At 28.6% G+C, this 14,433-nt stretch overlaps 1 protein-coding gene across 2 annotated transcripts in view; it reads right to left on the reverse strand.

Moving 5' to 3' along the window:
* Positions 1-765: 765 nt before the first annotated feature.
* The window catches only part of LOC129976084 (rho GTPase-activating protein 26-like), a 258,723-nt gene continuing 245,055 nt past the window's right edge, over positions 766-14,433 (reverse strand). Inside the window, exons 21-25 of one of the 2 annotated variants that reach the window (XM_056089459.1) lie at positions 12,819-13,250; positions 7,452-7,494; positions 6,927-6,980; positions 6,226-6,305; positions 766-4,930 (exon numbers count right to left, since the gene is read on the reverse strand). In XM_056089459.1, coding sequence (XP_055945434.1) covers positions 4,839-4,930; positions 6,226-6,305; positions 6,927-6,980; positions 7,452-7,494; positions 12,819-13,250 — 701 coding nt within the window. In that variant the 3' untranslated portion in view covers positions 766-4,838. Of the gene's footprint in view, positions 4,931-6,225; positions 6,306-6,926; positions 6,993-7,451; positions 7,495-12,818; positions 13,251-14,433 lie in introns of both variants that reach the window. The other variant, XM_056089458.1, reaches the window with a different exon arrangement.

Below are 14,433 nucleotides of genomic sequence, written 5' to 3' on the forward strand. Positions count from 1 at the left end.
TCGATTTCAATTCTCTTGGAACGAGATATTGTTCGACATTCTGTATGTTATACAATAGCATGAAGATATTGTATTAATATTGCAAGACAGTTTGAGCTAGAAGGGATGCTTTCAATAAGATATCGTCCGAAGCTAAAATTCTTGGGTAAAAAAAAATAGCATTTGTGGCGAGGAGGATGAACACTTGTACGATACGATATAAACAATAGAATAATTTCTTGGCTTGTTTCATTTACAAACCAAAGCAAGATATTATAAAGCTAAGCAAGTTAAAGGATATCTAACTTTTAATTAATATTTTACAAGCTAGCTAAAGGCATATTTTGCTTGCTAGTTTTCATGAATTTCAAATTTAGTGGTACATGTTTTATGGTTTCTTGAGTCAGATCCAGATCCTGGTATTAAGAAACTGGTTTACCTTGATGTAATTTATAAATAAGTATTTTATGCATATAGTTGCGCGAATTCAATAGTTCTTAATTTTATTTATCTCATTAAAGCAATTTTATTTAACTTTTGTACAAAATAGTAATTTAAAACAAATTTTATTTAAGAGAAATTACATGTAAAATCAGCAAATGTCTTGACAATTCCTTCTTTAAAATTGTTTCTAATTTATTAACTGCACAATTCCCATTTGGGGATTTTGGAATTTTGTGTATGTCAAATTTGTAATGTATGTCATTTTTTTTTTGGTTTACTGCAAGCTTGAAAGATAAACTGGAATCGCAAATAAGAGATGAGTAACGAGAAAATGAAGAGACATTTGATGTTTTAGCATTTATTATATAACTTAAGTAAGAAATATACTTTACATAAAAGAAAAACTATTATTCAATCGTATTGCCACTGAAAATCAAGCACTCCTAAATGCAGCTTTTAATCTGAGTCTAGGACACATATGAAGCTAGGACGTCCAATTGTCTGACCATTACACTTCGCTCTCTCTATAAAGTTAATATATATATATTAAATAATATATGGCATTCAAATCCATAAAACAATTTGCTTTTACACTGAGAAGGAAACAAGAGAACAAATATATACAACTAATAACAACATCTTAAAAACACTGACACATTAAATTTCAGAAATTTTTTTCCCCAATTGCACAGAAAAGTAATAACTTTTTAATCACTGGGTTTTGCAAGTTCACTGAATATAATGTCACTGAGAAGAGATCACTATATTTTAAAACTTAAACAAATACATTAAAAGTTTGTTCATTTTAAAAAAAAAGTTAAATGATAACTCATAAGTGCATAACCCTAAAAACTAACTCATTATAAAATAAACAAAATGTATATGTATAACATGCATATAATTTCTCACATTTTTTTTTCAAAAAATATATATATAAAAAAATTTCTTTTAAGCATTAATAAGCATAGTAATTTTAAAATGAACAAGCTTTCGCAACAAACTTTACAAAATATAACAGAATGCATCATTCGGACAATTTTTAGCCTATAGATTGCCAGCAATCATTGTAATAATTACTAACTGAATACATTTTACATACAAATATTCAAATCAACTCAGAAGAATATAAATACAGCACAACAAGAAAAAAATTTACAAGGAAATATAATTTATCCATACACATACATATTTGCATGGCACATACTTTATATGTCTCTGTACACTAATTGAAAGGGAAAAATTAAAAAGCATTTTAGCTTACAACTTAAGTACGCAAATTATAAGACTGATTTATAACTATTTTTTTTTTATAATACTACACTTTATTTTAATTTTCGTTTGTCTCTACTACCAATACCACTCCTATAGTTAATATGCAAAAGTTATCAGATATGCAAGTATTTAGATTAATAAATTCTTAAAAATTGTGAGGTATCTTCACTATAAGTATAATAACTCATTTTAAAAAAACCTGTTTAATATGTTTTTATGTATATATCAGTAAAAGTGTTTAATTTAATTCATTAATATGTTTTACTTATTTCAATAAAATATCATAACTGTAAAAAATATTTGAAATATTTATTATGTTTGCCAATAAAAAGAGCTTCAAGAATTTACACTGAAAGATCTAAGACAAATTTAATGTGATGAAATGCCTTTCAATAAAAAAAAAAAAAAAATTCATTAAATATATAACTAGAGTTATTAAGCACTAAATGTATTTAATAATATTCCATTAAATACAAAATTTAAATTGAAAAGCTTCATCTTCCTATGCATGAATATACATTTAAATATTAATTTTCTTAATACACTGTGCTTATGCTTTATACCAAAGTAATTTAAATTTTAAAAGCAGTGATGAAAAATAATTCATGACTGCTTTAAAGTTTCATTTTTAATTTACTATGGAAATATCTGTTGATAATTATCTTTAGAAGCTTTTGTTTTTTCATTTCCTTCTTTATACTGTTTATATTTCTTGATATGTTTTATTAAAACCTTTCACTAAATTTGGTGCAGAAACAAAACAAAACAAAAAAAAAAATATGAATAAATAGAAAATTTAACTTTGTTCTGTTTAAGTGCATCATATATAATCATCATATATTATATACAATAAATTACATTTTTAAATAGTTTACTTTAGAAATATTTCTTTACATGAGCAATGCAACTTATTCACATTTTATATAATGTGTGTTCATCTTTATATTAGAAATATACATCTATGTATATATTTCACATTTTTAAATATATGAAAATAAATAAGTAATATTCAGTAAAATCATACAGAATATGCGTATGATGCTATTCAAAGAAGAAAAATACATAGTAAACAATCTGCAGAATACTTTTACCTTGATAATAAGGTTGTAAAAACTTATATTTATAAAAAACAACTAATTTTTTTTATTTTTAATGTTTACCCGCCTTAATTAATAAAAATCCAGATGATGGTTTTAAAACATAAGTTTAAAACTCTATTGAGTTGTTAGCATAAATATGAAAAAAATAAATAATAATAATAAATCGGACAGTGCCTAAAAAAATGTATAATTCCCTAGTTAATAAAGCGAAATTCTATATAGCACTTCTGAAATTTTCAACTAATGAAAATTTCATCTGAAAAAAACTGTTAAAACATGAACTTAGTTAAAGTAATATAAGTTCATTACTTTTTCAGTTGTGGAATCTTTTCATGAAAAATCTATTGACAAATTTGTAAATTCAAATTTAAGTAATGAACAAAATAAAAATATCTTGCATCATCTTTAAAGCAGTTCCACAACTGAATAGGATTCCATTAAATAACTAGAAGATATACAATAATATAAAATTGAATTTTGAGAAGTGTACAAATTGTTGCTAATACAAATAAAAGCAACAGTTATAAAGTAAAAATGAAATGACAATTAAGAATTTTATAAACAAATGAAATTAAAATAAAAAATTAGTGCTGTAACATATAGTATGTGCCAAAATATACAGTTGTGAAACTTTCCCATGTGTATTGACATGGTATAGGTCAAATCATTTGCATTTATCATTAATAAAGGAAGTATATATGTGAATATTACTTCCTTTCATGTACACATGGACTTGAAAGGAGAACAAATTTGAAAAATCGACAGAGCAATTCTGAAAAGATTTAACTGTCTCATTAAATTTCATATTATTATACTGTTTGCTATTACACATGAGCAAACAATGATAATCGTAAAACAGGGCGACCCAACACAAACCCCAAAAACCTCTAGTCATATTGGAGGAGAATGTATTACAGGGAGTAATTTGTGAGGCACTGACTAGATCTTGCACCACTTGATTTCTACTTAGGAAGGACATTGTCAAATAAAAAAGTTTTCAATTGGGAAAAATAACAAAAACATTACAAAGGAAAGCTACTGCCATTTGCTGCAATCTTTGTTCCAAGGATATGTATAAGAATACACATAAATGATGTGAAAACTCTATATCAAGGCAATGCATATTTTATTTATTTGCATCTAACACAAGTTTAAAATGTGTGTGTTGGTTTTATTCAAAAGAAATAAACTCATAAATGGCAAAAAAGTAATATTGTTTGCATTATCATTTCAGTACTGTATATTTTTGCTCATACTTTAACAACTGAATAGCAAAATGCTATGTATAATTTTTTTCATGTGTTCTAATGTAAATAAATAATAAAAACAATACTGTCAGTCATTAATTTAATCTTCTAAAAACCACTCATACTACAAATATAAAAATCAGATACAATTTTGGTACACATAAAATATTTTAAAATTTTGAAGGTAAATAAAATTTTTTTAAAACATATTTATAAAATGTTTTTTGAATAAAATATGTTAAACTTTAAACTGAATTATTTTAAAAGCTGACTAGAATTACATATGACTTTTGATATTTCAATAACTTTGTATGCATATACAACATTTGCCATACTTAGAAACATTTGCATTTGAAGGGAGGAAAAGTAGAAAGAAACCCTTACAGAATTGATATGAAGACAGTGTATACTTTGATGACTATTAGTGTATATAACACACTGTCTTTTACAAATAAATTTCAAAGTACATACCAAAACAATAATTATATATTATTTCAATCAATAATACATGTATTAATCCTTATTTGATTTTGCTGGATTTAAATAAATTCTTATTCAATACAAAAATATTTCCTTCTACAAAAGGAAATCATGTGCAAAAATTTTTGTTATGTACTACAGAAATCTATTATGGAAATGTCAGATGACAAAAATTTTTCATTTGTACACCTTCAATAACAATAATTATTTACAAACTTGTTAACACTCAATCTTCCAGTAATCTAAAGGATTCGAGCAATTGTTAAACGCATTTTTGTATCTCCAATTTCAGGACCAATTAACATCATTGTTTTGGTCAAGGGAGACATTCAACATAATTTTCAGGAATAAGACCAGTTCTTCCATTGAGGCAACCTTCTAACCAACCTGGTTCCCTTGACTGTCGTACTGAAAATACACAAGAAAAACGTAAAACTGAGCACATAAAATGCAAATGGTTAATTAGAATACAATGTGAGAGTTCACAAGAAAAAGAAAACTGAGCATGAAAAATACAAATGATTTCTAAAAGCTTAGACTACAATTCAAAAATAAGTTATCATTTATTCGTGCAGCATAGCCAAACATGACTCTAAAATCAATAAATAGTACTAAACAAACTATAAAAAATAAGTTTACCAACTAAATTAAGCCACAAAAAATGTATTGCAATTTATTTTGTCATAATGACAATGCATTTGTTTTTTATAGAATAAAGAAAAATAATACGTAACAAAGTTTTCTGTGGGTTTAGCTATGATTTTCAAAGTATTTAACGAATTGATAATTTGGAGTATGAGTAGCTAAAACAACCTGGATTAATTAAATTTCTACTCATTATTCATTTAAAAAAAATCTGGTTATCTATGATACTTACAATAAATATCTGTAATAATTAGATTTAAAATTCACGAAAATACACTTTTAAAATCAAAAGCCATCATATTATAGTTTTTTAATGTACAATAAAAAAATAAAATGCCATTTCTTTAATACCTCCATAATTGCATACATCTATCCAAGATTTTGCATTAAAGGACAGCAATAAATATGTAAATACATTTGAGATTTTGTATACCAGAAATATTATTATAGTGCTGAAATACTTTTAAAGACTTCTCGGATATAATAAACATGCATTGATATCAACAGCAAGTTAGAAATTTGATCAGTATTATCTGAAAAGAATGATGCATGTGATTATTAAAATATTAGATTAATATTTTTGCTTTTGTAGCTCCTCCTCCCTCAAATTATAACTCAGTTGTCTTTTCCATTATTTAACATCAACAAATCCACTTAAATAACAACCAAGATTTTTAAAAAGCTGTCTAACAGCAATTTACATTTATAGAATAATTATTAATAAAAATGCTTAAAAGTAAAAAAGAAGGTGGGGAACTACTGTTGTGATAAAAATTAAACAATAATCAATAAACAAATACTACAATGCTTAAGGTATTTATATTCAATATACAAATCTGATTTTTCTTTGAACAAATTAAATTGAAGATACATAAGATTTCTAAAAAATGAATTGAATTTATAAATTTCTGCAAAGCTAATTAAAACACAAGCAGAAAAGTATCAAGAAAACAATATTTATAATTCTCATAATTAATGGTGTACAATGTTAAGTATAAAAAACAAAACAAAAATTGCCTTTATATAAAATTCATATTTATTTTTAAATGGAAACTTACCATTATATATAATTTGATTAGGTTCGAAGGATAATTCTGATTCATTTTCTCCAACGCATGCATAAAGAGTACGAACACGCCTAAGAAAGTATGAGATAATAAATTAATTATAATGAATTCATCTTCAATTGATGGAAATAAAAATATACTCCTCAACCAAACAAACAAAATATATAAATAAACAAAAAATTTATCAAAGCAGTAAATGTTTTATTTCTGCATATTTCAAATCATTTATTAAATGAACACTGATAATTTTTTATTAATTCCTCTTACTCATAGAAGTTGAGTCTTCCCTTACATAATTTAATATCTTAAATAACTTTTTATGTTTTTGTAAGGCGATTTAGAAATACTCTTCAAAATTATGAGTTTTACACATTATATATTAGTATTATTATTTATACATTATATAGCAAAAATATATTCGTGTTTTTTTTTTCACATGGCAACATATGACTAAATGACTAGTGTCATTTTTTAAATCATTTGAAAATTAAGAAGTATATGTCTATCTTTATGAATATATATGACTATCTTCAGATAGAAATATATGGCATTTAAAAATTAACTATTGGGCATAGATTAAAGAGGATACATTATGCACTTTTATTATAATTATAATTATGTAGTTTCAAAATCTTATAGATATTCTCAACAAATTCCATATGAGTAAAGGAATTTTCATATTTATTTCTTACCTTCCATTTCCTGATGGTACTGAAGATGAGGATGAAGATGAAGATGTTGATGGACTAGCAGGAAATCTAAAACAAAGTGTAGTCAGATAATACACTAAAAGGCAAACTTAAATAATATGAAATATGCATTGAATTTGATATAATCGAAGATATTTCCTCAAATTAAATAACACTACATTTATCAATTAAAGAACAAAATTATGAGGAATATAGTCAATCATAATTAAGATAAAAATAATCATACATATTTTTAAAGTTTATTATAAATTAAGAATGCCAAAGGAAGAAAAAATACCATGTGTTATTATTTAAACATTAAATACTAAATAATGAAAATAAAAAATGGTGAATAATAAATTAATAAATCTCATAATGAAATATTTAAATGTATTTCATTCATACAAATATTCTTTCTTTTATATTTAAATGAAACTAAACAGAAATTGGGAAGTTTTTTACAGGACTTAATATTATCAGAAATGTAATCTATCATAATTTAATTAAGTAAAAAAAATTATTACTTACACGCTGTTTTGCCTGACACCACTCAGTAAATAATCTCTCGAACCTAAAAAATACATCACTTTTGATTATTTTACAACTTTCATAAATCTAATTTAAAAATAATACATGAACAAAAAATTTGCATTAGATTTCATAATATTTATACATAGTGATTTATACAACATTTATTTACTATATTACAGATTCTATACTTGCCTTATTATGTCATTCAATACTCTTTTATTAAATCTCAAAATAAATTAAGAAATTAAAAAAAAAGAAAAATCTTACAGTCTATAATGAATTTTGGCTTTTTAACATTTCTCAATAAATAAATAAAAACAAAACTTGAATCAGGTAATATTATTTTGACTAATAACCATAAGACCAATTATTTTATTTTGATTAATCTATTTTTAGTAAATGGTATTTAAATCTGATAAATTGATCTTTTTGGCATCAGTTTGAATTTTCGAATAATCTGGTCAGATTTTTTATGCCTGGAGATTTTAAAGAAAATATAAGAACGAATATCAGTTAAGTTGTTTTAGAAAGTTAAGATCTATAATTTTAGTCTAACAACCGATATTCTAGGTTGCATATATATATATATATATATATATATATATATATATATATATATATATATATATATATATATATATATATATATATATATATATATATATATATATATATATTTCAAAGCATTTTTGAGTTATTGCACAAAATTTTAAATACGTATATAATTATTTTTCATTCCGGGAGATCTTAAAGTGGTGGAATTTATCAATCATAAAATTAACATTTTGTAATCAACGAATCAGCTTTACTGTAAAAACCAAACCATTTAATCAGTTTCATGTTGATTTCAAAAATAAACAATTTCTTACCGACAGATACTACAGTGAAAAAATTTGTAATAAACAACATGCAATAGATTTTTCTCATTACTGATTATGTAAAAATGAAATGTCTTTCAAGTGGAAAAAAGATGTACTTTCTCACTTCGCCTACAAATTTTTGCACGGATTCCCATGTTGGAAAATACAGAATGATAATTATTATGCTCTCGTGTACTACAACAACCTACTGCCTGTTTCCTTTTTTTAAGCTCCTTTTACTTTCCCCTGAATGCGTGCAAGGTAATGTAAAGAGGAAAGGCAAACCTTCAAAGATGACATAGTCAGCAAATAGAGAAGTCTTGCGATTTTCAATATAATGAAGAAATCTGAGATCACATTGAGTACCTTCCTCTAGAAGATTGGATCCGAAAGTCGACAGAGATCTGAAATTTTGGTCACAAAGTCGCACACTAAATTTTATTTATCTTAAATCGATGCATTTTTGAGTAATCGCGTTCACACACGAACACATATATAGACCAATAAATGTCTAACAAATATGGTCCAAAATTCAATACACATTCGCAATTCTGATGATAAATCTGCATACCAAATTTCATCCATATAGTTTTTTTTGTGTGTGTGTTTTCATGTTTATATGCAAACGCAAAGGCAGAACAGATGGACTTATAAATTCCCCTTCCACGAATTTCGTCCAAATTTTGGTAGAAAGCTATAAATTTGTGTCTAAGACTACATACCAAATTCCATCAATCTAACGCAATGCGTTTTAGAATCATCGTATTAATAGAGATAGACATAATTCCAAAATGTGTTTCTCAGACACAGGGAGATCTAAAAGAAGACCTCACTGTTCGTGACATCTCTTTCTTAGTGATTACAGTATTTCTTTTTTGTATATTTCGTATAAAATAATTTTAATTACTCTATTCTCTATTCAACGATCCTAAATGTGAAATACATATCAGAATGCTGATACAACCCATTGTGATAAAGACCATGGTAAATGATAACAGAAAATTTTTAATTCCCTTATCATGGTTATTAATGTACTGTTTAATGTGTTTTACAATGTCTGCCAGAATATGAAAAGCAATACCAGATAAGCATAAGACGGGCCTTTATTTATTTATTTTTTTGTCGTGTGACTATTTTAAGCCAAATTTTGCGCAGTAGCTTCTGAGGGTAAAGACCCCTGAGCACCCGAGGGCAGAAGTCTGACTTTTAGCTCAAATGAAGATAGCACACACACACTCGCTTGCACAACCCCTTTTTACGGGGGGGGGGCCTCATTCACGCACCTTACAGAGAGAACAACCATGCCCGAACCAGGACTCGAACCCGGAACGTCTAGATCACGGGGCAGACGCGCTACCCTTAGGCCAGACGCGCTACCCTTAGGGATAAATAGGTACGTATGACAATGTATCCGCATAATTTTTTGTTATGAATTTCTCAAATGGGTCTTCCATTTTTGGCCACATTTTCATTTTAAAACAATAAGCTTAAAAAAAATATTGTTATCCATATTGTTGAACTATATATGGTTTTATACCAAATAACAGGGGGCGCAAAAATCAATACAATCTTTTCAATAAAGACGATTTCATTTATAGTAAAAAGTTAAAATATAAAGATACTTCTTCCTATGACTGGGTAACTCCAAAACACAATACCACGAATTATATAATAGCAAGTATTGCAGAGCTACTCGGCTTAACTGAGTTCATTTGCGCAGGCAATCTAAACATGAACTCCAGAGACAGTTATTTTGTCTTTTAGTTTGATGAAGTAAAGGGCAGACGTTTCTAGAAATCTTCTCATATCTCAAGAACCAACTTCTCGACCTCGCATTTCCCAGACACGCCATATAGCGTGAAATGTTTATTTGAGAAATCGTCACCGATATAAACTTGACTATACACATAATACTGAAATACTTGATGATGAATAAAAATCAAGTTTATCGCCAAATATGTCGTCAAGTTAAAATAAATAGCAACATTATCTGTATAGTGTCTAATGATACGTAACAGCGTACACTGTTACAAACAATCGAATAGCGAAAGACGCTAGATTGTGCACCTTCATCAACAAAATGTTAATTGCATTTAGTTACAGATGTTGACGGATATTAAGATATATGTGGACATTTTTCCTACCCTTATATTCTTCTCTGCAAGCCATACTTTAACTCGTTGACTGCTAACAGAACATAAATGCAGGGGTGTTTGTGGGACCCCAAAAAATCCCCTGAAACTTTTACGGACTTACTACCGGCATTTTGGAGTTTCGAGAAGGGGGGAGGGGAGAAATGAAAAATTACAATTATGAAGTATTGAATGACCTAATTATAAAAGTTCAATGAATTACTTTTTTTGCAAAATTAATAACCATAAACTTTCAAACATATAAACTACTACATTTTATGCAAATATTTTAAATTACATGAATTAATTCTTTAAAAAAAAATTATCTAATTTCTGCTGCTTTTTTTTATTTTCTGATGTTTGTGGGCTTGTCTTTCTTTTGTGGTGAACTTCATAATTGCAGGAAGGTTGACTTTTATTTTCCTCATTTACAGTTGAAGAAATTTCCTCGAGAACTGCACATGCAGAGGTAGAAGCAGTTTGCTTTTCTGCTAATGTAGAAGGTTTTTCGGAGACTTTTATAGATGACTCATCTGAAATACATGTTTTTAAGTCCTCTTGATATGTTTTCCAACTTCTGTTCATATTCAGTAAGAGATCTTTGCGAATTGGATCAGTCATTGGATTTTTTGAGCCATATTTTTCACATGAGGTTTCTTTAGAAGCCATTAAATCATATTTAATAGTCTGCACTGCATCTAGGGAATCAATCTTAAGAGAGGTTCTATAGTCAGTGACAAGTGTGTCCATTAAGTTGAATGCACTTTCCACTAATGGGCCATGGAAGCAGCTAAGGCAGGCTTTGACCAATTTAGCCAATGTAGGATACTTATAATCATTTGTGAAATCATCTTTTAAATTAAAAACTTAAGACCAATATTTATCAATTGTACACTTGACTTGATTTCCACTTTCATCAGATGTGTAGAGCATTTCTTTGGTGATATCAATATCACTCTGGTGTAACCTTATTTCAGCTTTTACTTTTGACTTTTCATTATCACTAAAAATATGGGACATAAAAGATGATAATTTTTCAAAAGCTAATATTGTACTGGTTTTACCTCTTAGCCCTGGATCTAATGCTGTAAAACTAATTAGATATGAATTTTTAAGGGGTAATTTCTGTTTCATATGCTGAAATTTCAAAGTGAAATTCTCTTGCGTACATAAATAAAAAAATATTTCAATAAGCGAAACGAAAAATTTACACTTGCATCAATAAATGAAACGAAAATTTTACACAGCGGAGAAAAAAAAGTTGCGAAGCGATCAATGACAAATAGCAAATACGGCGAAAAATCCCCCTTCTCTACTTATTGGCGCCACGCCAGGAGAGATAAGACCTTTGAACCCAGAGTCACGTTATCGCACATCTAGTCGAACGAAGTCTCTCCCTTTTTTTTCTGCCGCGCCTACTTGCCGAAAAGAATCCAGAAGAGAATGTCCGAGAACCGGGGGAATGAGTCATAACGCGCAATAAGGAAAGAACAAAAAAGTTTTTTTCCCCCTTTTCACGCATTATCACTGCCTTTGGAGAAAGAAAGGAAAAGTTTTCACCACACACACTGACTTTGCGTTTTTCTGCTTTCAAAGCAAACAAAATTACCCAGATCAAAATAAATAATTCATTATTATTCCTACTTCCTTTTGAAAGACGATCCCCGGAATTTCCGGGTATCGAAGTTCAAAATCCCCGGAATTCCGGGGTTTCCCCGGAGCACAAACACCCCTGTAAATGTCTCGTTCATACTTTAAATAAGAATGAGTGGAACATGAGATAAAAATTGCACTAATATTCATTTTAATATATTCTAACTGTAGAAAAAAGCAAATGCATGCATTTTATATTACCCATTTAGATGGCGTTGCCAATTTTCCCATTATAAACCATTCTTACAGAAGACTTTTGTTCTGCATGAGTGTTTTCACTAATTTTCATTTATTGGAATATGGCAAATGCATGCATTTCCTATTAGCCATCTAGATGGCGTTGCCACTTTTCCCGCCAAAATCCGTTTTTACTGAAGTTTTTACTTTTATTTCCCCATCAATATTGATAAGATATAAATAAGCATTCTCAATTACATAATAATGAAGCTCCATGCATAAAAAAGTTTTTTTAATGAGATTATTATATGCTATAATCATTTTTTTTTTATTCCATGAATCCACAAGCTGATTTTGACAATAGATCCATCTAATTTAAAACTGTTACAAAAAATCTAAATAATGAATTTATTTTATTTGGAACCTACTGTCCTCATTCTCATAGAAAACGGAATGAAGAACTTTTTAAAAAAAATACCCAGTCAAAGGTCAAGAAATCTTCTTTTACATTAAAAAGGGAAAAAAAAAAAAGATTTATTAACCTGCAGACCCATGCCGCTGGTGTCCCACCACATCTAGTGTACTCCTACTGCTCCGCCTCGGTTTTTCAGCTCCCATAACAACCGTCCCTCCCCTGTGGCCCTCTGCAGACCGGCTCCCTGTCCTATTCGGGGAGTGGGCTGGGCTGTACGAAGACTTGTCCATTCTGCGATGCTGCGATGGACTCGTCTTGATAGACTGATTGGAAGGTGTGTGGTGATGTGCGGTGGGTGGTGTGGTCGAGTGGGTCGCCAGCTGGTGGTGTGAGGAGCTAGTCCTCACAGGGGGCGACCCGTGGGACAGTGGCTGGTGGTGTGACGAGCTGGATTTTAAGGAAGACGGTGATGTGTGTGTCAATATATGATGAGAGGCATTTCCGGAGGTTCGCGGAGAGTTGAGGGATTCAGAACTGCTGCTGCTCGACGTGTTATGGTCTGGAAAGGGAAGAATAGTTAAGATTTTTAGATAAAAATTAACATAAAATATTAGTAAGGAATACTTATATAAATAATTGCAAAATTTAAGAATGAAATTATGCATTATGTAATGCGATATTATTTTGGAGGTTGAGATTCCGAAATATGACCGAGTTTAATACATAAGACAGTTTAATAGAATTAAATATGTTAAATTTGTTGGTTCATAGTAAAATGAATACTTCATTATTATCACACAAATTATTTTTATGGAGCATTTCAATTCTATTTTCTATAAAACAACTAATTGTAAGCACAATTTCACTTCTGTCTTATTTTATTTACATAATTCTATTTGTTCTAAAATAAAACTAAAATTCATATCTATGAAACATGTAATTGTGTAACAACAATAAGACTAAACATATATTTCCCATTTAGATGTTTATTCAAATTTCGTACAACAGTAAAACCATTATCATTACAATAAACATTTCGAATTTTCAATTAGTACAAATGCTAGTACACCCAATTTCCTAGTTTAACAATGCAAAATATACATAAACAAGACATTTTCAGAACAGATTTCAAAAGCAGAGGGATAGATTGCTTAAAGATGAATCGAAGTCGTTCCGCAAATAGGGTCGAAAAACGCCTTCTAATGTGTAATGAACTAAAGAACTTTCATATCTAAATAAATAATATGCATTTTATTAATAACAATAGCATTGAAAACAGAGATTACAAATGGTTTTCCGTGTGAACTGCCAGACATGTCTAAAAATCGTCAGATCATAAAGATTCTGAAAGATCCCAGTAGATATCGGACGTCTAAAGCAGTTACACATATATGTGCATACTATATCGTGAACTTTGTTAATATGAACGTGGCACACAAAAATGTTCACGTGTCGATCATTATGGTCATTAAGTCCGTTCCATTATTGTACCATTCAACCAATGTGATATTTTACTACTGATGAATAATATGGATAAAGTGAGCAAGGCTTTCATCATGCTGGAATCAGAGACGCAATGGTAGCGATAAAAGTGGATATAGATATAAATGACCAGTTACTCCCCATTTCCAGAGGAACGGGTACCAGTTTTAGAGACACAAACCCTATTGCATTGTATCCACTTCTTACAACCAAATATGACGAGAACTCAAAAAATTAACACAATAAAACTGACACTAATT

This window comes from Argiope bruennichi, chromosome 7 (assembly GCF_947563725.1).
Source record: "Argiope bruennichi chromosome 7, qqArgBrue1.1, whole genome shotgun sequence".
Taxonomy (NCBI): domain Eukaryota; kingdom Metazoa; phylum Arthropoda; class Arachnida; order Araneae; family Araneidae; genus Argiope; species Argiope bruennichi.